This window comes from Hyalella azteca, unplaced genomic scaffold (assembly GCF_000764305.2).
Source record: "Hyalella azteca isolate HAZT.00-mixed unplaced genomic scaffold, Hazt_2.0.2 contig14857, whole genome shotgun sequence".
Lineage (NCBI taxonomy): Eukaryota > Metazoa > Arthropoda > Malacostraca > Amphipoda > Hyalellidae > Hyalella > Hyalella azteca.
In genome coordinates, this window is record NW_025944728.1 from 86,184 (window position 1) to 109,999 (window position 23,816).

A 23,816-nucleotide genomic window follows, 5' to 3' on the forward strand; every position below is an offset into this window, starting at 1 on the left:
ATGCAATAAATACAACAAATTATTACGCATTTATTATTGCATTTCAAAAATTATTACAAAACCAGTGAGCGATCGCAGAAAATTCGACGCAGGTAAATCTCAACTATTGAGAAGCCAAGCTTCGTTCTGTGTTCATATCGTAATTGTGTAAAGTTAACATCGCTTAATATTTAAAAGCACGCTATGTAACCTTCTCATCGAGTGTGAATAATTCGTTGAATTGGCCGGACATCAGTTACAAAGAAGATTTCGTGTTAAATTTTGTCTCGTCACACTTTTGTCTCGTTACGTTGAGCTATCAACAATAACCTTTGCACAAACCCTTGTACGCTTTAGCCAAAGAGACTAATGAATATCTTCGATCTTCGTTGGCCACTGTGATTATAATTAAATTTATCCATTAGAATTTTGAACGAATATTGACAATTGAATAACGAATAACTTAAACCCCACGACGGAAATAAGTTATGGAGGCTCGACAACAACCTTAAGCTGCTAATGAAGTATGAAATAAAAATCTAGAGCAATTTGACCACACAAAGCACCAGTTAGCAAAAAAAAAACAACTAGAAGAGGCGAACCCTGCTCAGCTTGGCGTTGATCTCGTCGATGACGGAATCGACCCTCTCGCTGATCCCCTTGAACATGGACGGCTCTGGCCCGATCATTTTGATGAGGGAAGGCACTTCGTTGGACGCGTAGCAAAATCTGAACAATACCGTGCGTTAGTGGTAAAAAAAATTAAATTGTATACTGCACGGGAAACACTAAATGCTCACGTTAACCACTAACTCCGTTGAGGTGACTTTAGAGAATATAAAGAAACTCAACTGTTAATATCAAATTTTCATGGCTAATATGATTGTTATCATTTTGAGTATTAAAGCCAACTGCTTTCGGTCGAATACTACATTGCTTCAGTAAAATATTGGAAGATATTAAGTTACTTCAAAACAAAATACGATTTCAATGGCGAACAATTTGCCACGATGTTATCGAACATAAATATTCAATTTCCCTACATTGCTTATGAAGGGAGGAGAACATAGCAGAACAACGAAAATCAGTCATGCAGATTACCATGTTCTATCCGTGCATGGCTACTACAGCACTAGACAACAATGCGTTGGTTCGATTCACGGCAAGTGAGAATATTTTTAAAGCGCATCGCCAGCACGGTCGTGGACCAATGCTTCGATAACTCTTCAGAAAATGAATTCACCTGCAGAGAGCAGTGATGGTGCGCCAAAGAAGCTCCTCCTTAGGCTTCGTGTTGAAGAACTGCAGGATGGCCATAGCCAGTTCAGGAGCTACGTCATCGAACACGACCGTCTTGACCTCCTTCGTGCCGAGGTTGTACATGAGGGCAGTGCCGTAGTTCTGTACCTGCAAGTCAGGCCCACATCTCAGAAAGCTACAAGCGTAGGTTCCATAGCACAACTCACCATCATAAATGGTATGGCAAGGGCCAGCGTTCATAAGATAATGTTTATATACATTAATTACACAAGAAGTTCAACTGCGAAAAGAAAAACTAAAAAATTTTAGCATTTAGGTATAGTACCTATATGTGAGAACCCGCAATAAACTATCTAGTCAATAATCGACGTCGCTGTTCGCACCTGAAGATATACTCTCTTGAGGAGGCCATAATGGAATTAAACTTTAAATAATCGATTTTTGAAATCAAAATAAATTCTTTACACATTGCAAAACGGTTTGAATGAAAAAATCCTATGCTTATTGTAGGAGCTAAGTTGTTTCTGTGAAGCTTGCGCTGAGCACGAAAGCAACCAACCGCACCGGCTTGAACCATCGCTGTTCGTCCGATATGTTGTTTGTGGACTACCGAGTCTAGAGGTTCCAGCAAGAAATGTCCTCAGCTAAGCCATACATAAAATCGAGGGAATTATCTAAAAAAGTTTTTTTGTTTGTTTGTTTAACAGTAACTGGTACGATGTAGGAAGAGTCTCAGAAGATTGACTTGAAAAGTTTATTAGCGTTACGAAAAAAATAAAAATGCACCAACATAGTTCAGAGCTATGTCAAGTTTGGTAAGAAGTCACAACATGCTGGCAAGCCAACATGGTGGTATGAGGTCCCAATATCAGCCAAACCAGTGGTTCCCAAACTTTTATAGGCTGGCGACCCCTTGGCGCCCCCACAGACACATTTGGAAACGAAGACCTCTTTCTTGCAATTTAGTATGCTGCAATTTGAACTGCACCGCCCCCCAGATCTTTCCACCGCCCCCAGGAGGGTGGTACCGCCCACTTTGGGAACCACTGACTGCTAAACCAACATGCTGCTAGTAAGATGTGCTCTGAGTAGCCGAGTTCAAAGAGCTCAATTCTCACCCGCTCGCTAGGATGCAAAAGTGCGTTGACGGCCACTTTGGTGGTGACGCGAATGTTGCTGATCGGCATCGAACTTTCCTGGGTCCACTCGCTGATATAGAGTAGCCACTCGGACGGGCTCAAGTGTTCGAACATGTTGCAGAACTGGTAACATAGAAACATTGTTTGAGGAATGACAATCCTATAGCAATATTATAATCCTTATTCTTTTAGACAAGAAATCATGATAAACATAACAATGCTCAAATCTCTTAATTACTCCGCATTGATCCACGGCAGTACGAACAGTGGAATTATAGTAATTCCCAATCAATTAACATTCGGTAGAGGGCGGTGGTGACATGCAGTATTACTGGAGAAACTCATTCCCGATATGCGAGGAATGTGCTAATCATATCAAAATCTCAAATCTTGTTTCGTGAATCACAAAAAGGATATTAAAATAATAACAACTACATTATACTATGATGTTCTGCTTTTTTAAGAAAACAAGCTGATAGAAATACATAACTGAAGAAAAATGAAAAGGAGAAGTAATCCTGAAAAAGCAGATACCGATTCTGACCAGGACATCTAGACCGGCGGGATTCATAAGGTCAAACCATCGTTCTATTCTTAATCTAACTCACGAAAAGAGCGATGGCTTCTTGCAGCTCAGGTGAGAGATGCTCGACTTTATTGGCGAAGTTCATGATGGTGTGATCTTTCCTGTCCTGGTGTAGCAGGAGAATCACATCGTCCTTGAGAGCGGCCACGGCAAGAATGCGTGTCAGATGGAGCCGAGCGGTGTCTGGAATGTTAGGGTCGTGGAAAATCCGCGTGAAAAGATCACCGAAATTTTCGCCAAGCGCCCACGCTCCGTCGTCCTCGACGACGTACGCACGCAGTTCCTCCATGTGCTGCTGCTCCTCTGGCGAGAGCTGGTGCATGCAGCACCCAACTAACTCGTCGAAGTCTCGACGAGCCTGTAAATAAAATGATTTAATTTTTTTTCAAAACAGCCAAAGATTTTCAGCCATCAAATGCAATCAATAAAATCTTGGAATATAATTTACGAGTGATTATTGTCATTTATATCAGATTTTACGTGATAAAGTGGAACTTTTTCACACGTATCAACATAGAATGCTGTAATTAATTATTAGAATTTATTAAAAATGTGGAAATAAATAAGTAAAGAGATCAACATTATCACCGATGAAATTAGTAACATGGAATAGGTTTGTAAAGATGAAGGGTGGCAAGCAAGTCGCAGGTTGGAAGGAAGCAAGCAGACGGGAAGGCCAGGCGGCGCCTACCTGAGAAGCTATAGCCGTAAAGGTGAAGGGCGCCTCACGTGAGTGAGAGGGCCCCAAGTAACACAGCAAGGACGGCAGTGATGAGGGAGATGTAGAGCCAGCGTAGCGAGGTACAGGCCTGAAGAGAACCGATGGTTCTTCGCCTTCTTCTTCATCTTCAGGAAAAAGGATGAGGGAATCGGTGGAAGGAGGGCGGTCAGTATCCAGAACTGGAGGTGAGCGAGAACGGGAAAGCACTGGGAGGTCAAGGGAGGAGAGTGATGTCACTGTGGACGGGGCCCGTGGAACCCGGCGCAGTAAAGAGCTCAGCGATTCTAAAGAGCACGCCCGGGACAACTCTGGAGACGGCCTCGCAGGAGACGATGGCTGCGAGCGATGGCGAGAGACTTTTCTTTGGTCCCGAAAACTCGAAAGTTTACTTTTTCTCCAGTCTTTCCCGGAACCGCTGCGTGAAAGTTTCAGTGTACCGCCCGAGTCTCGAGACGTAGATCTTGACCCATCAAGATCAAGAGAATCGTCTGAAGAAACACGAGACAAGCCCCGGAGCATGCGAAAGGCTTTATCATTGTCATCAAAATAATCAGGCTCAGGTGTTATGGTACGGAAACTGATCACCGAGCTATTCGACTCGCTCTTAGCAAGACCAAGGTGGGTAGGTGAGGATCTAGTACTTTGCGCTGCGTCGTCAGGTGTTGGTGAGGTTTCAGGGGAAGACAGAGATTCGTGAGGAGTCGCTGGTCTCTCAATGGGATCCACAACATACAGCATGTAGTAGGACGACCCAAAAGACATAGATGACGATGATGTCGATGAACGACAAAGGCTAGATGCTGATGAATCGCGTGAAGTTTCATAGGACGAGCGATCCGTTGAGCCCGGCGGTGAAACACAACTTCCGTTGGACTGTCGCGCGTAGTACTCCGGCGGATAGATATGAAACTTTGTTTCTATAACAGCCTCAGCTGGGCTTACGCCGTCGTTGGGGTCAAGTTCTACGGCAGCTGCGGGAGGATGCGGCATGGTTCTTTCGGCAGTTGGAGCAACATCAACTTTTTTCGGTGGGCCATTAAACGTTGCGGTTGCATTGGAATTGGCAGTACTGATAACCGAACCCCTAGTATCAACTATAACGTTCTCTTTAGGAACACCTCCGCTGATGACCCCGTTCGGTTGGGTGACATGATCAGGCTGCGTGACTCCCTGCACAGGACCTTGCAGTGTAGGAGCGACCGGGGCAGCTGTTGAAGGAAGAGAACCTACCACAGGGGCGGGGCGAATGAAGTGACCGGCATGTTGGGTTATTAAATCCATGCGGGGAACGCCCGGACGCACTGACGTTGCATTCGGACGACGGTAAGGAGGAGGTTGGCCAATTCCGGCAGATACACCGCTAGGAGGTACAGCAACCGGTCGAAAACCACGAAGAGAGGAAGCACCCAAATTTGGAGACGCTTGACGGAAATTATTTACTGTAGATGGCCTAACTATGGCACTAGTTGGCCGAACTATGAAGGTACGAGGAGCTGTCACGTTCTGCGACTGCAAAGGAGGACGACATGAATTCAACGGTGGATTCGAACTAGTGACAGCCGATCTGGGAATCATTGTGCTATCTACACCACGGAATTTCGCGATATTTCTTGAAGTTGGCGCTTCGCCTCCTAATTCATCAAAATTTATTTCTGGGCCTTCAAAATGAGAGCCAACAGAGACTTGGGTATTTTTTTTGGAAGGCAATTCCGTTTCTTTTATGAGGTTTGTCATTCTGATTCTTTCCTGTGATGGCAAGTTAGATGTAATATCGTTTGAGGGATGAAATTCTTCTTTTTCACGAATCGAAACTGACGGTTTTCCTGTTGGCTTGACACCTTTTCCAGATTCATTTTTTGTATGATGTGCGTGTTCGGATGGAACATCTTGAGGACTACCTGGCTTCGCATTTTTGGCAGGAAAATTTATGGTAGTCTGCTCCTGTTTAACAAGAAGCGGCACCTGCTTTTCACTGTCAATAGGGCAGCTGAAACGCTTTGCTACTTCCGAAGGGGCCGTTCGCTTCAAGAACCTCGCAATGTCTTCGGTCAAATTTCTTCTCAACGGGGCCTGCTCAGCGGGTTGTTTCAATGGAGTCGAAGGCATGGAGGAAGAATGATCTTCATCAACTGAGGAGTTTTTCATGTTGAATTCTGCAAATGAAGTGTCGGGTTCATCAAGAATTGGGATTGCCAGGTCCTTCGGCTTAACCATTCGGGGTGCATCTTCAGCGGATATTTGCGTATTTTGTAACCTCTGAACGCCACAGCTGGGGCTCTTATCGCTGCTAGTGTCAATCGAGTGCTTTGGTTTCAGCTTACTGATGACTTGGGCTTGAGCAGCCCTCGTCTTTGCTGCAACGATGGGAGGGTTTATTTCACGAGTTACTTCTAGCGAATTTGGATTAAATGTTACATCATTCGTTTTTCCTTCAGGTGGTAATTGTGTATTCCGGTTCTCTCGTGGTGTTACAATATTTGACTTCGGTTCATTACGATTGTCGGGGAGTGTTTTCATAAGTTGTGGTTTATTTTTAGCCATTTTTTCGTTGCTGTGTTCAGGTCCTACTTTACTGGGGATAGATTTGATTTTGAAACTCTCATTTTCTGAAAGCCGGTTCGTAAGGCGCTTTGAGTCGTCTAATGAAGCGTTTACATTTTTGATGTCAATTTTTCTATTGCTGTTCGTTGTATTCTGTTCCCTTATTGCTTCTCTTGCACTTCCTGTTTGCTTTCCCAATGTTACACTTGGTTTCCCTGAAGTACCTAGGTAACTCAGATCAATTATTTTTTCTGGCTTATCTGTGATGGATTTCGGAGAACAATCTTCTTTTCCCAGCACTTTCTCACCTTGCTGGTTCTTCTCATTTTTTTTGTTAGTATATTCTGGGGAATTTTCACGTGCCTTAATTTGCGCAACTTTTTTTCCGTTGATATTCAGATCATTGATTTCCAATGGGATTTCTGTGGACAATTTACTTTCAAGAACTTTCTCTTGAGCTCGAAGTTCCTCAAACTCTTTATCAGAGGCCGAAGACGAGCGAGATCTTGAAGCCCTCGACCAACTGTTAGGTGACGAGGAAATGGACAGGGAAGAGCGAGAGTAACGAAGAACAGGAGACGTAGTAGCGGAATGTGAGTCAAGCAGAGGATCAAAGGATTGCAGCAGGATTGGAGATGAAGGAGGGGAAGGAGACGGAGAAGAGTCACAGATTAGTGAGGAAGACACTCTGCAGCGCAAAGGATTAGTGATATCCTCAATACTCACATCAACGTCTTCCTTGAACAGAATTGGGGGCTCTCTCTGGACCTCAGGTTCCTCAGGCTCAGCAGCTGAGGCTGGTGGGGCAGCCGATCTCTCGACAGCCTCGGAAGGAGGAGCGTCTTCCATGTCTGTAAAATGAGTGTGTGGAGGGGAGGGAGAATCAGGATATTGCTCAGAGGATGCGGCAGGCAACTCAGGATCTGTGGTAGAAGGATGGTAAGGCGATGGACGGCGGACAACTATCGGACTGTCGGGAGCTTGCTGGCCCCAAAAGTCATCCACGGGCTCCCAGTCGCCAGACGCGGCGTTCTCGGAGAGACTTAAGCCTTCAACTGAAGCTGTGGTGTCGTCTACAGTCTCAGTAAACGCGTTGTTTTGGCAATGGTCTACGCTACTTTGAGGTGCAGCAGAAGGGGTGTCCCTTGCAATGAAAAATTCGTCTTCTGGGAGTTCGTCTTCTTCTTGGGAATGACGGCTGCCGAGATCGTTAAAGCTGTCACGGGTGTGTAGAGAAAAAGATGTGGACAAGGAAGAATTGCCAGGACTGTCGGAAGGTGGTAATGGAGGTTTGCTCTTTTTATTCTTGTGTATTCTTTCGTTGCTGGCTTCGGAACGCGCTCTCCGTCGTTGCTCTTTTCGCTCTCGTTTCTCGCGACGTCTTTCCTTACGTTCTTTTTTTGATAGCTTATCGTTCAAGGAGTTGCGTCGTTTTTCTAATAACACCGAGTTGTGTCTGGAAAGAAAAACAAAAGTTGAAAATCCGCTGAAGCTAAGATATTACATTCTTTCATGACGCACATCAATGTGCGAGTATATTTCAAGGGGAAGCATAATCCGCGAAATATTTGAAAGGATTTCTCAGACGTAATGGGTCATTACAGCAATCAAATGATGAACATCACCCCTGCCACATCAATCTTACCTAATATATTCGTAATTTAATGCTCAAATTTAACATCCGTCAAAGCTGTCAATCAGTCACCACCCCGGCCAAACCTTTCATTATTTAGTGACTTCATTAATCGAAGAAAATACCAATTGATTACTCTTGATGGAGTATGTCAATACAGCTAGTAAACTGACATCTCTTCGGCCAAATCGCCTTCAAATGCTTTACGTCATTTTTGGTCTCAACTAAAACAAAACCTCATAAGATTAATATGATGAAGCAGGTCACCTCAGACATCAAACAAACATCGCCTTGATCACGTGACCCTCAACAGGCTTGCTCGATGGCGTCGTTAAGTGCCTCGAACTCTGACGGTTCTCACCTGACTTGCTCGATGGCGTCGTTGAGGGCCTCGAACTCTGGTAGTCCTCACCTGACTTGCTCGATGGCGTCGTTAAGGGCATCGAACTCTGGGTCTTCGTAAGAGGTGCGCACCACGCTAATGGCGGGCCCGAGGGCGCTGCTCGACAACGGCCCGAAGCTGATACTGCGAGAACTGGCGTGCTTGAGCTCTAGCTTCTTGAGGGCGTCGTTCAGAGTGATGCCAAGAGGACTGGACGTAACAATTAGAAATAATCAAGCTGATATTCAAGAAAACTTTACATAACAATTAAAAGAAACAAATCTGCTACATAAGTAAATATGAAACTAAAAGCCGATAGAAACGACAATTAGAATGGATCTTATCATCATGAATGTAAACCGTTGTGAAAATATACACAAAAGATTCAATAATGACATTCACGGATTTAATGTAAACTTTTGAGCTAACTCGTCTATTGTATTTATTAACAATTTTCGTGACTTTCAAACATGAACCTAAGGAACTTAATCTTCGAGTAATGGATACAGTCATGAAAATGACTATGTTAACCCTCTACCGCCGTAGATCACTATCCGGCTATATAACTTTCAACTTAAATTATAGGTACGTAAACTATTGAGTGTAGCAGCCTGAGGACGTTTGAACGCATCAGAGAACATTTTAAAGTTGTCGTACGGGGCGGCAACCATCAGTGCAAGTCAGTCGTTTTACTTTCACTAGAACGTTTCTTTTTTGGGAAGTAGGCTTGTGACAATATAGCTCCGGTTACTCGTGTTAGGCGGTAGAGGGTTAAGAGTATCAATTACGCATTGTTGGAAGCTAACTCCCAAGAAATTTAATTAGATACCAGTTTACAGAATTCTAAAAACACTGCACACGAATTAGGCACGAAAATTTAGATGGCTCTACGAAAAACTTCAAACGATAAAATGTTAACAAAATTAGCAAAACATAAACAAACATATAGTACAATTTGAAAGTAGGCGCAGAAAGGTAAATCAAACGAGCAAAGTTCGTAGGATTTAATTCATATTTTGCTATTGAGGTACAGAGGCATGGGAAGATTTCCCAGTAAAGCCTACGTAGTTTTATTCTTTGGGAAGTAAAGACTAATTCGTATTGATAGTGACACGTAAGTTATATCTTATTCTCAGTGAAGCGTTTGCAAAGGCTTACACACGAGTATTCATGAACCTACGTTAGGTTCTGCAATAATTTAATGTTTTGCTTTCTTGCGCAAAAGAGTACCATTCAGTAATAAGATCCGATTAAATCAGAATAACAAAGTAATATTAAGTTACGCGATTTTATGTTGAATGCTTAAATATACGTCACGTAACAATTGAATCCTTTCAGAATTTTAAGTTTAGTTACCAATTCCAACAAATAACGCGAAGTATTCATAACTCCCTAACAATTGATTGTAGTACATATTGGAGTAGCTGATAAGTGATAACCCCGCGTCAATTTCAGACTTGCAACCAGAATTTCTGTGCAGCAGAAACCTAACATAACGTACGACGCAGATATAACACGTCAACGACTTCTCTATAGAAGGAGAGTATATGTTTTCAAATCACGCATTTGGCTGAAAGCCCCCAACAAGGACGCAGTGAGAGCCAGACGTTGCATACTACACATTACACAACTTAGACGATTCTTTAACGGCCTATATCGAAGAGAAGTACTTTAAAAATAACGTATTAGCTTATAATACACATTAATGACGAAGTGGAAGCCTAGCGTTGTGAACGAGGCTGAGATATGGGATCTTGACCGAGCAGCTGCGTGGATGCCAACATGGGCGCGATGGCTTGACCGAAGGGGCTGAAGGAGGCCAGAAGGTTCAGTGTAAGTATACAATGCAGGGCAGTTAGTAAAGAATTACGTTAGAGCTACACAACAAGCAAGCTAAATTTAACGAGAAATTCAATAAACTGACAGCATACGTCTTTGGTTAAGGTTTCCTTCTAGAATAAAAAAATTTCCAATGCATGTGAAAACGGCCAAAATTAGAGTAGTCGTAGATGATATGAAAGGTGTTCACTAATATATTTACCTCATCATTGATATATTAGTTCAACAGCTGCAACGAAAAAGTTGTGGTGATGTCTTCTAACACCTGATAAACCGATAACAATTCTATTTAAGGATCTCTAGACTGAGATCTTCCTTGATTCTTATAGTACAACCAATGCCATTAAGCAAACCACACTAACAAAATTAGATTTGTGGTGCATATTCTAGTGGCTGGATTCTAGAAAGACGTTAGAATATTAGGCAAAACAATAAGCAATGCAACAAACTTCCGTTCACAGGATCTCACAGAGATAAAAATTTCGCATCACAGCACCATTGGTACTGTTAGAATGCACTGGTACTGTTAATACTCACGTATTAAGGACTTCTTCGGGCAGTTGTAAGATGGCTTTAGGTATACCTCGTCCACACAAGAACTGAGCTATATCGTCACTGAAATTATTGCAATTGTGCTTGAGAAGGTCATATGCGCCAGGCCTGTGGGAAGGAAAATGGATACCAAGTTCAAGTAAAAATATGCAACATATATACGTATAATTATGAAACATAGGGGGAGTTAGAGAAAATAAGGTAAACACCCGAGAATTCCACAAAATATATATTAGTACGGGGTAGGTCCAACTTTTGCGTCAATTACAGCCTCAGTTCCCTAAGGTATTGATTCATACAAATTGTGAATTGTTTCCATGGGGATTTTAAACATTCTTCAGTTAAAACTCCCTCCAGCTCTTTTAAAGACGATGGCTGAGGAAATCGACTTCTGACTTGCATCTCTGAAATCGACCATAAATGCTTCATAACATTCAGGTCTGGTGATTTTGGTGGCCAAATTAGATCCTAACTTCATTAGAATGTACCTCGGGCCATTTCTTGCGCATTTTTCTCATCTATAGAAAAAAATGCACTATTGTGCTCGACATGTCCGTCCGTCAGCGACTTATCGTTTTAGTCGACGAGAAAATGCGCTCTCTATCATTAACTGCAGTGAGTACTGAGTTATATTTTTTTTAAATTCCAGCTGTATGGATTGGAGCATTATCTTGATAAATGGCGTTCCCCTCCGGAAACAGTGCTTGAACCATTGGATGAACTTGAAATTCCTAAATAGTCACGGTTGTTAATCTTCCATGAAGAGAAATCATTGGTCCGCCGCATTCCCAAGAAATAGCATCCCAGATTATCAAAAATCCCCGGTCACGTTTTACGGTTGGGAGGAGGCAGTCGGGATTAAATGAGTCATTTGGCTAAATGACTTTGGCATTAAATGACAAATTCTCCAAACGTAAACTCGGCCAAAACTTGGAAATAAAGTAAACGATGATTCTTAAGAGAAAATCACATTTCTTCACTACTGGAGGGACCAATTTTAGAGGTTTTTACACCGCTCTAAAGGCTTTGAAGCATTTGTATTTGACACCAAGAGGTTTTCTAATAGCAGCTCTTCCATAGAATCCATATCTGCGAAGCTCTCGGCGGACAGTCTTTATGGAAACTGGGTTATTTAGGTGTCCACTGAGGTCTGCAGTAATTCTAACAGCCGTGGACTTCCGAATATCCCTCATAATTCGATTTAAGTACCGACGGTCTCTTTCAGACAACTTCGACTTTCGGCCAGACCTGTGCTTTGCTGAGGACGTTTTTCCTTCTCTTTCAAAAGCAATCATTACTTTTGAGGCAGTACCTCTAGTAACGTCAAGCATTCGGGACGTTTTTGTCACACTAGCACCTGCCATACCAACAATTTGGCTTCTTTGAAAGTCAGAAAGGTTAGCCATTTATAGGTTAAGTTAAAGACACAAATTTACTAAAAATACCAGTACAAGGATGAAATATCAATTAGCAGTAACAATAAACAATAAAACATGAAAATATGTCACGCTTTCATTGTTAATAACATGTTCAAAAATTATGATATGAAAATATCAGGTATTTCCCTTATTTTGTCCAACCCCTGCATGCCTTATATAATTAAGCAACATGAAACGTAACATCCAAAACTGACGAGAAGGAAAATACCTCCTATAGGGTTAAAGTTCCTGTTTCAGGATTGAATTAGGCAGAGTCGAAACGTTATCACATGAGGGCATAATTGATCAATTATGACATTGTTTAAATCACAATTTGTGAATTACCCATTCAAAAAATTTCATCCACATTTTCTATAATAAATAGTATTTGAGCTACACCTTAATTAATCCCGCAAAATGTATATTAATAACGATAGTTTACCCCTAGCTTGTTTGGGACCAGAGCAATGGAAAAAGACGAGAGCACAGAGACGAAAGACTCTGACCTGTAGGAAGACTCCCCGAGTCCGAATATGTACTCAAGGAAGAGCTGGTAGGGCACTTGAGACTCCCCCAACTCTTCTATACGATCGGGTTCACCTAAAATTGTACCACCCTGAAACACACAACAAGTAACAGAACATTAATCAGCGCACAAATAGTTTTAATAGAAAGAAAATCGATGCTGAATTAGTGATACTTTTCTTATAGTCGTGATCCTCATCAAATTTTATTACATCATTGGGTTCCTTTAATAATTATGACAGAAATGCAGAAATGCACAGACACAATTCTTCAATGACACTGAGGTTATCAAGTCACTCTGATAATAATGACAAAAATGCCACAACGAATTTCTACGACAGCACGCGTGGGCGTAAAATTCAGAGGATGAATTCCCCACAGAGCTTCCCCAGAAGATATCTTTTTGGTCGAGCGCCAGACAACTTGAAGCGACATTTCTATTCGATGGTAAAACCCGTGATATGATGAAGCTGAGCAGCCAAGTACTCACGTCTTTATTGAAATGATATGAAGCAGAAAATTAGAAGAATCTTCAGTCATATCAAATCGAATCAGTTTAGGTTAGGCAAGAAATGACCAATATAGAAGCGAAGTTTATAATAAATGAAATGATAGAGTTAGTAACAGAGTGCGGGATTATATCAAGTGTGGAGTGCGGGAAGACGCTGAGAATAACTCATCACAGTCAATTTTAGAGCATCTGGCACTGAACCAACAGGTGGCATACTTGCACCATCACAATCTGCAACTGCCGAATTTCCTGCACAACACCTAGCAAGTTTAAAATCTGTAGGCTCTAACCAGTATAAAATTTAAAATTTATAAGAATTAACTCAGCCCTCAAAGTTGAGGCGAGCAGTTTTAACTTCTCACTGCCGAATTTCCTCTTCGAATATTGTAAAATGTGAACTTCTAGAATCACGCAAAAGTTAGACGAAAAAGAACGAAAAACACTTCTTTTCTTTAAAAGGCATAAGCAAAACAATAAGATAGGACAATTTCTCGATCGCTTCAAAAAGAATAGCCATTGCGACACGAGGTTGGCACAAGAAAAGGAGCCAATAGAATAAACTGTACATCACGAACTAAAATAAGATCTTTTCACGAGAGATGAATCACTGTCCTGATCCAAATTTAAGATTTCAGAAAAAAAAACGATTAAGAATTCAATTTCAAACTTCAAATCTAAATCAATCTGTAATGAATCGACAGGAACAAACAATATTGAGAACACATGGCAATTCTATTTACAATTTTTGCTCGCTCGGGAATATTGAATGCACATTCGAGGGAATGAAAAACTGATGATATTTAGCAGGTAAAAGCAACAACATTATGCTACTGGAACTACTTAAACTCGCAGCTTCCAATGATTATATGAAATGCTAGTCTCCCTCTATAAGGGTGCCAAAAAATTAACTGGTGGATATTACGGCAAAATTTAGATTATTATAAAAAGTATGAAATTATAATTTCCAATTGAATGAAGTGGATGCGTATCTGTGTATAGATTATTTATAATTTCCGCCTAGCCAATTGATAGGGACAATCGAATCGATGAGAAATATTGTCAATTCTTATCTTTCTTAATATTTGTTTATCACATCTCTACATTAGGATCGCTGGTCCATTTAGATTGAATAGCTAGAACGAAGTTTCACCGGGAACACTTAGAGCTAAGTTCCTTAAAACAAAGAATGTTCCACTACGATACAATGACCTCAACCGACCGGCAGATGCACCGCGGCCAACGTGCAACACAAGCCAAGTCTTCAACATGGCAACTGTACTTATTCAAAGTTCCATTTTAACCATAAGAAACTGCTCCAAAATAACATTTACATGATCAAGTATCACATGATCATAAACCTAGAACGCTTGTACGATTCAAATAGTTGCAGAAGAATAGTCCTATATACAGACCAGGACAAGAGAACTTATTCCAACTTAGATGGAAAATTTGAGTAATTTTGCAAAAAATCAGAGAGCAACAATCTGAATTTTTATAATAGAGGCAGTTTAAAAATGTCACCGAAAGTACAGAATAGAAGTGAAAGAAGAGAGTGCAAGAGAGAGGCAATGCTGTGACCACGGCCCACGGCAGTCGCAGTATCACTGCACTCTCGCTCCACTGACTCGAGCGCCCGCCTAATTTAGCCATGCCACAGCGGTGGCACTGCAATTACCAGACTTTAATTTTTTGCAGAAAATAGTAGGAAATGGAAACAAAAACAAACGCGAGTAAACTCTTACAGAGAAGTGGAAATTAAACCTGAATATTTGAAACAATACCTGAGGTATAGAAATAAAAATAACAAGTGAACAAGAATGCAATTGGTTGACAACTTTGTACGATAAGGGTGCAAACAGTCTGATAGAGCAATACACATAATTAAATATCACGCGTTAAATAGCGGAAAGCTTAAGTAAACGTTGAGCAGGCCATTTCTACAGGTAACGCGTACAAACAAATACAGCACCATCTAGTCCTAATTCATTAAATAACCTAACCATTTGTTCAGGCATCAAGTAAGAAATGACCGAAATCTTGTCCACAATAAATCATAAATCACCAGGTTAAAGAGAGAATTGATCACACGCTGGGTATTTTTACTCACAGGCTTGCATGACTCAATGCCACCATTAAATAACCTAACCATTTGTCTAGGCATCAAGTAGGAAATGACTTAATTTTGTCCACAATAAATAAATAAATCACCAAGTTAAGAGGGAATGAATCACACGCAGGGTATTTTTACTCACAGGCTTGCATGACTCAATGCCACCAGAGCCGAAGAAGTATTCCCTGCCGTACGCAACGACGCCGGTGTGCCAGACGCCGTCGATCTGTTTACCTGAACAACCAAGCCAAGTCAAGTTATTTAATTGCTACTAGATTATTCATCGAAAGTGTTGTAAAACATGTAAATTAAATCAGCACTATTATCTGCAGCAATATTTGTGGTGAATCAATATGTATACATACAGGTCACAAGTGACACGCGAAACATCGGCAAATTTCAACAATCGGTGCTTTACATAACCATTTTGTTCCGCTAATCGAACAAAATTTCGGGTTATTGATGCGAACTTCATTTCAGCTTTACACCTACAATTAATTTAGTGTTTATTTCTCATAATTATACTACAATATCATAATATTTCCAGTTTTAAAATGACCTAAGTACTGTACTGCTATCAATACAATCATAAAGCAATAAAATTTGTGCTAATCATGAAAAAATGGTGTTAATTTTTACTCGAAGAGAGCATTTTGATCGAGAGAACCAGAGATAAGAAGAATACACAATAGATTTCATACTAAGTTACACAAACTAGTTTACACAACGATGAAAACCATCTATAGGAAGATCAAAAATTAAACTCACAAACCAATAAATTCTGAAAATAGAAAAATTACAGTAACTTACATAGGTATCATCTTTCATAATCAAGATTTTACTTTACTATTCAATCGTACTATAAAACGGGACAAGCAAAATCAATGCCATAACTAAATTTCATTTAAACTAGGTAATGTATGACACACTGTGAATAACTTGCATTGTAAAATATACAAAATATTATCAGATATGGTAATAATAAGAGAATATTCGTACCCAGAAGGGTAGGAGATAGCGTCCTAGCGAGGCCCCTGGTGAGATCGTACACGAAGAGCTCTACTCTGTAGGCGCAGTCATCGTCTGCGTCCATACTGCGTCTGCAGGCACACACAGACACCTACGTGGTCAGAGATCCCAAAAAAATACACACAGTTATGATACAATACTTTAAAAAATTACACTTATGATACGATAAAAAATTTTTACACAGACACCTACGTGGTGAGAGATGCCAATAAAAAATTTAAAGTTATGATACAATACTATAAAAATTTTTTACATAGACACCTACGTGGTGAGAGATCCCAATAAAATACAGACAGTAACGATAAAATACAATAAAAAATAGACAGTTATGATACGGTACTATAAAAAATTTTTACAGACACCTACGTAGTGAGAGATGCAAATAAAATACTGACAGTTATGATATTATGATATTAGTCACAGTTATGATATTAGAATATATTATATAGTGACTTGATACGATACGATAAAAACAAACAAAAAATTGTTGACGTTCTTTTGACACATGGATGATCATCATGGTTGCAGCCCAGTAGCCGCATAAACTGCAAACTTAAATTAACTTGGTGAAAAGTATGAATAAGATAATAAATTTACAGGAAGAAAGGGATAATTAGTGAATTACGAATGGTAGGATCGTCAGGTTGGCGAAAATCTAATGAGGGTCCAGACACTGGAACTCGAGTAAAAAAATTGGGTCCACGCTTCTGTACTGAATTTGATACAAATAAAAGGATCAACAGTTGAGGATAAAACAAATTTACTTAATACAATGTCATGGCGAACTGGTCAACAGTTCAAGATAAAACAAATGTAACAAAACAACAAACAAATGTGTGGAACAAAATAAAATTTCATCGAAAACTGATTAAAAAACGACCACAGATTCTGAGCCACGACGTCTGCTTACGTCCTGAGAAGCACAGGCCAAGCAAGTTAAAGTTATCCCGTGCAAACAAAGGACGAATTGCAACCTAAATTGTTTACGATGGGGGCCGAACACTGTTAAAACCTCATGGCCAACTCACATACCGTGCCTAACTTGAACCTACTAATTCCATTCTGCTGATAATATATTAATGATTAGAGAAGTGGTATAGTTGATTAAATCAAAATAAAGTTAATGCCTTGTATTAGCAATTTCAATCGTACTAATGGAGTTGCAAAATGGGGGAAGCAGGATGATACTAATTGAAATATTTAGGAGCTACACTTGTATTAAATGAAGTCTTAGTAATTATATAAATGGCACTAAGAACCTCAGTAAACGCGAAACAATTTCCCGAACAAGAGCACCTGCAACTCAAACATTTATCAGAGCAAAATTGCAAACCACGAACCACAAGGAAGAATTTTCTTTGAATCTTCACTTGTGTTATGACATGCACTCAAAATAGCCACTCTTTTGCGGGAGGTAGCGCCTGATGCAGTCTAGTACATAGTGAGAGACGTTTACAACTAATGTATTGGTTCTTAGGTGGTATTACTTATATTTCTTTATTATTTATTGGTATGTTTCCACGCACGGTTATTCGTGCTGACCTCAACCATTGCTGGAAACATCTCACTAACTCGTGTCAAATGGTATTTTTTTCTCTGCATTTTACACAATAATTATCAGTAATGACTTGAATTTAACTAACTCGATGAAAAATTAAAGTGTAAATTTTTTGCTCCATTTTTTATGGGGCGGGAGGGCGGATGTTTTTCTCGGAACATACGACGCAACTAATAAGTTGCGATTAGAGTCGCATAAAAGACAATATTCCAATATCAATGCAATGAATTTACAAACGCTTGAAATAAGAATACCTGGGTTTAGGACGAAATATAGTCGGCGTGTAATTGAAAATTTGATTGAAATCTCTCCATTTTCTTGTCCCAAAATTAATTGTTTAATCAATTTTCTTGTCACAAAATTAAATCAAGCGCCGGGTCAGAGCGGCATCACAAAGTGGGCTAAGTAATGAGCCCAAGGGCGCCTAGAGCCGCAACGCCCGAGCGGGAGACAGAGCAGCTTGCTGAGAGTGCCAACACAACAGCGCTATTACGAGCCGGCGTGACCAGCCTGCTGCCCTTACTGCCTGCCTGGCACCTGCTGCCCTCACTGCCTGCCTGGCACCTGCTGCCCTTACTGCCTGCCTGGCACCTGCTGCCCTCACTGCCTGCCTGGCACCTGCTGCCCTCACTGCCTGCCTGGCACCTGCTGCCCTCACTGCCTGCCTGGCACCTGCTGCCCTCACTGCCTGCCTGGCACCTGCTGCCCTCACTGCCTGCCTGGCACCTGCTGCCCTCACTGCCTGCCTGGCACCTGCAGCAGTGAGGATAACACAGCAATACACTGTGTTATGCAGTGCACAATCCGCTACAAGGTCGCTACATATTTTTTCTCAGTTTACAAATTCTCCAGAAGAACAATCTTACAAAAAGCTAGATTTCAATGAGCTGATATACAAAATACAAAACTAGATTATTAACACAGTATTTAGTTTGCGGCGTCGTCGGGTGAAAAAGGTACACATTCACCTCTTCCCCCAAACACGTTCACCTTTTGTTCGTTTGACATCACGAAAATAAATTAGTTATCAAAGATTCAGTACTAAACCAGTCTCAAAATACTGTACAAATAACTTCACACCGGGGATACATGGACGGTAAGGAAGGATATCGCAGTCAATAATTTTTTTGCCATCCAAGACTTACTTTTCTAAAAAGTAAGAATGAAGTATAATTATTGTATGAATCCTTCATTAGCCATGCAACATAAAGCTGTGAGTAAATGAGTAGAGCCTATGCATCTAGTGCTTAGACATTTTAAGAGTCTATGCATCTAGTGCTTAGTCATTTTATCCGTTCCCATCCTTTCTTGTGTCTATTTATTTTTCGCTTATCATTAATCTTATGTACGACGTGCCTTCGAAGTTCGTTTGAAACCAGACTCCACGATAAATGCTTCGTAAAATAATAATAACAATAATAATAATAATAATAATAAATGGAAGGCCACTATCGAAGCCTTTGTACAAGATCATTACAAAAGATAATACGTGAGACTTACCGCCGCCCTGGGGGAACAGCAGCGGCCATTGTGACCACAGTATTCCTTTTGTTCGTAATTAACTGCTACTGTTGAATCGACGAAACAATCACGTTAATTATAATCGAGGAACTGATGGCAGTAGCATATATACAGACGCTGATATCAACGTCTCGTCGCACCTACTACATGAAAGCCTTCAATCCGGGGGTGGCGAATGCGATATCAATGCTCGTCTCTAATCTTGTTTCCTCTGTTAGAACAAGGCTTTCTGCAAGTCAAAAATATAAAAAATATTAACTATTTTACTGAAGATACGCAGCAAATAGTCTTGCTTCAGAAACTTTATTTATGGGAATATCTAAAAACTTTTCTTCGTAGTGTGTGAAAAACAAATCATTTAGTCGATACAGTCTTTAAAACTCTAATATTGATGATATTTTCAACTCAAAGTTTCGGAGAACATGTGTTTTAATAACTAAAAATTATATTTTAAAATGCTTATTGCTTGATGAATTGACGCAGCGAGCACAATATTAACAGACTCGACTTGCACGAGCGTGAAACTCTAACCCAAATTCACAGCAGATATGAAGTCCAATCCAAACAAAATTAATTTAAAGTACATGGGAGAAACTACGAAAGATTGGATATGTATATAAAAGCTTGCGAAATGCGACGCTAAAGTTGATAAATTAAACATCATAGGCTTACGAAGTTTAACTTGAGATAGAGCTAGACGTCATCGTGGACATGAAAAAATCATTTGATACATACTAAAAAATCTATACTTGTGTACCAATACACATTCCGTTGAGTACGTAAATAATATTATTAAATATGATTTACGTCACGAATTTAAGCAAAATGCACAGTTATGATAGAAAACGCCTAAAATAGTGTAAACGCAGTAGTACAGCAACTGAACAAAATGTAAAATTTCTTCATTTTAGCCTTATTTATATTATAGAACGTGTCACAAAGTGCGCAATTACGAAGTCAAAATTTTATCATACTGAACACAAGACAATCAAAAACTAACGCGAGACGAAATTGAGCGTTTTCTGTTCGAGCAAAAAAATCGCTTTCGAGCTGAGCGAGGTTGCGGCCCACGCGCTCAAGAGCAGCACTCGCAGATGGCACGACATCTCACATGACACTGGCACTTGATGGCACTTCTTCCTCCCACAGCAGCACCACCTGCGCCCCCACACGGCAGGTGGATCTCTCAGGTACCTTTTACAGCACCACCTGCGCCCCCACACGGCAGGTGGATCTCTCAGGTACCTTTTACAGCACCACCTGCACCCCCACACGGCAGGTGGATCTCTCAGGTACCTTTTACAACACCACCTGCGCCCCCACACGGCAGGTGGAGCTCTCAGTTACCATAAATGAATGTTAGCATCACTTTAATTAACACTGTGATGCTGCTGGTCGCAACTTGAATAAGCAATGTTGTTAACCCCATATTATTGGACGTAAATATACTGTAATTATATATGATAAGAACAGACGACCAAGTAATATGCAACACGCATGGGGTGCACTAGAAGCTTCTGCGTGATTAAGCATCAGGTTAAGACCAAACGCAGCGTAATTTCATCAAGACTATGAATCAAACCTATATTGAATCAAACCTACCTAGTTTGATATCGCTAGCCCATATGCTGAACAACGCTGCACCAACGACCCATGAACCATTCAACAAAAGCAGTATCATTGCAGTAATATATGTCAGTTCGAAGTTTGGCTCAACGTCCACAAAGCTGAGTAATTCAGTTCCCTATAGACACGACAAACTCTGATGCGCAGGCATCTTATGCACCGTATAGGTAACGAGTCACAACTCCGCAGCGAAAATGGATAGAGTACGCAGAGGTGACTAATGCCGAAAACTCCACGCATACATTTGTCCTTTCGTCAACAATCAACAAAGAAACGTCAATTCAACGCACCTTGCATCAATTTAGTCAATCGTTATTTCAAATATATCAACTCGACTCGCTTATTATTAGTCCAAATTTCTTGAACGATCACGCTGTAAAAGTTAATTCAACGCCCACATTTCTCCCAATTTTATCAACAATCAGAAATGAAAGTTTAACTTAGGCAAATGTATCTCCAACTTTTAGTACTGTACAAAATAAGTCCAGGTATATATTAGTGTCACTCAAAACTTGGTAATGAAGTAATAAATTAAACCGACGCCATTTGCGCAACACTATTACACCGACACTTTTATTTACTATAAAAAATTATTTATATTAATACTCTACAAAATATTGCATGAATTCAATAATGTATTGTTGCAATGCAAATAAAATTAGCAACACTTAGTGGAGTGGCATGTATTTATGAGGGGGTTTGCTAAATGCAGTCACGTGCAACTCGTGAGTTTAAAAGTAAATAACTAATTTATATCTGCAAGCATTTTTAATAACGCTTAATCGTAAGTGAGACGCTCAGCACATAAGAACCAACTAATGCAGGAAATAAAAAGTACCTCACGAGCTGTGCCAAAACTGCTGATAGATCGGAACTAATCTCATCACGATTATTATTATTAGAATGTGAGCGCTATGATATTATCCAAATAATAAGTAGGAATGCAGTGCGTGAGAGTAGTCAGGTGACACGTAGTGTCAGCCTTGCAGGCGTGACACAAGGTGATGGAGTACAGTCTGCAGCGTAGCAGATCATTATGATCAGGGCAGTTTCGAATAATCTTTAACATTTTCAATGAGGCTGAGTGAAGTTTCATAACTAGAAAAAAAAATTATTTTTTACCTCATTTAAAAAATTCGACAGTAGAAAACTTGAGGAATTACATGTCGTACTAATTTTCGAGGATTAATTTAATGTCCGGTTCACGGCGTAACTCGTCACACTTACCCAAGGAGGCAATGAACAAATGGCAATTGAGGAATCCTAAAGATAAAGCAATAGAGACTAATTTAAATATAAAATATTAATAAGAAAAGGAAATGATAAAGAGTTTACCAAACTTAGAAAATTTTCCATACTTAAGATTTTATGGTTTTGTTTTTGCATTACCGTTAAGGCTTTTTTGGTTATTACACCTAGATTTCTTGCCATTTAGTTCGTGCGTTAGCTGAGAGCAGAAGCCTTACCCTATAGTGGGCAGTAAATATCAAGTAGGAGCGCCATAGCGGCAGCGTAAGTCGAGCGGAGTGCCAAGTTTGAGAGCAGTCAGCTGAGCGCTGGCGTAGATTGAACATAAACATCACGAAACACATACAATCTTCAACCAATGGCAGTCAGGATTATGCTACGGAGCTCGATGATTTGATAGCAGAAGTTGAGAGATTCTAATCTATGTAACTTGAATGCTGGTGTTGATAACCGTAGACTTTAATATAACGAATGATCTGGGGTGACTAATATACTTCTCACTGATTCTATAATTACTCCTCATTCCACTAATTACATAATTACACGCAGTCGTATTTAAATCGACGCCTGTATTTGCTACTAGTGAGGGATAAGCGTTCATTTAAGATTTTTAAAGAAACATTATCCAAATGGATCATTAACCCTCAGTAAAATATAGGATCGAGCGTAAGCAATATATATTGACTGCCAGTAACGCTGCGCTTCAAAGCGACTCGCGCGTCATCACAGACTCTTAAATTTCAGTTAAAATCTAAACTTGAAAACGGCATTAAAAAAATAATCACGAAACGACAGAGCTCCAAAGTGCGCAAGAAGCTGTTACTAATAATAGTGGATGATGGAACGTGACTTAAATAACCTTCATGGGAGCAGCGGCCACCGAGCATCGTGCTTGCTGGGAGTTTTAAAAATAACGGGCATAGCTGTTGAACAGATTTACAGGGCTGAGCTTTCGTTGCTTCTGAGCACGCGAATGAAGATCAAAGAAGGTGCGCGGTAGAGATAGCAACCGACACGAGTTAGCGCTTAGAAAAAACACGGCTAGCAACAGAAAAGACAAAGTAATGAGTAGATAATGCAGTATTGTCGATTTTTCAAGCATTGTGTATACAATGTAGACGAGTCTGCAACTATATTCCTCTATAGCTGCGCGGAAACGCAAGAAGTTATTCAGTAAAAAAAATAGAATTGAGAAAGGAAACGAAACATACTTACTTTTTATTTTAGCTGCTTTAGTCAAACCATATAAAAAAATAGCTCAGTAATAAGGACGTTATGGTATATTAGGTATTAATTAGGACGTTAGGGCATATATAAGCGACGTTAGGGTATATATAAGCGACGTCAGGGTATGTTCCAAAAGAAAACGCAGAAAATCATTCTTGTTGAGAGATGACACCAACACTCACGATGACTAACCGTGCTTTGGTTGCACGCTGGGGAGCCGAAGCAGCTCTGAATGCCTCAGCCGAATGCTAAAATGAATTTAGCCAAGAAATGGCGATTTGTTCTTGATATTGAGAAATGGAAAATTGCGTAAAAGATTGTTACTTGTATCAAACTTCGACTGCAAAAAGACTTCCAAATTCTACTCTGAAAATGAATAGGCAGAGAGATTAGCAATTCATAATGTTGAAC

At 40.2% G+C, this 23,816-nt stretch overlaps 1 protein-coding gene across 6 annotated transcripts in view; it reads right to left on the minus strand.

Moving 5' to 3' along the window:
• Positions 1-17: 17 nt before the first annotated feature.
• Positions 18-23,816, minus strand: part of LOC108679354 (pollen-specific leucine-rich repeat extensin-like protein 2) — a 29,127-nt gene continuing 5,328 nt past the window's right edge. For 2 of the 6 annotated variants that reach the window (XM_018167960.2, XM_018167964.2), the window contains exons 2-11: positions 16,196-16,296; positions 15,339-15,430; positions 12,557-12,666; positions 10,618-10,740; positions 8,272-8,451; positions 6,953-7,682; positions 2,987-3,322; positions 2,358-2,501; positions 1,223-1,386; positions 18-708 (exon numbers count right to left, since the gene is read on the minus strand). In XM_018167960.2, coding sequence (XP_018023449.1) covers positions 567-708; positions 1,223-1,386; positions 2,358-2,501; positions 2,987-3,322; positions 6,953-7,682; positions 8,272-8,451; positions 10,618-10,740; positions 12,557-12,666; positions 15,339-15,430; positions 16,196-16,296 — 2,122 coding nt within the window. In that variant the 3' untranslated portion in view covers positions 18-566. The other 4 variants (XM_018167962.2, XM_018167961.1, XM_047884202.1 and 1 more) reach the window with 4 other exon arrangements.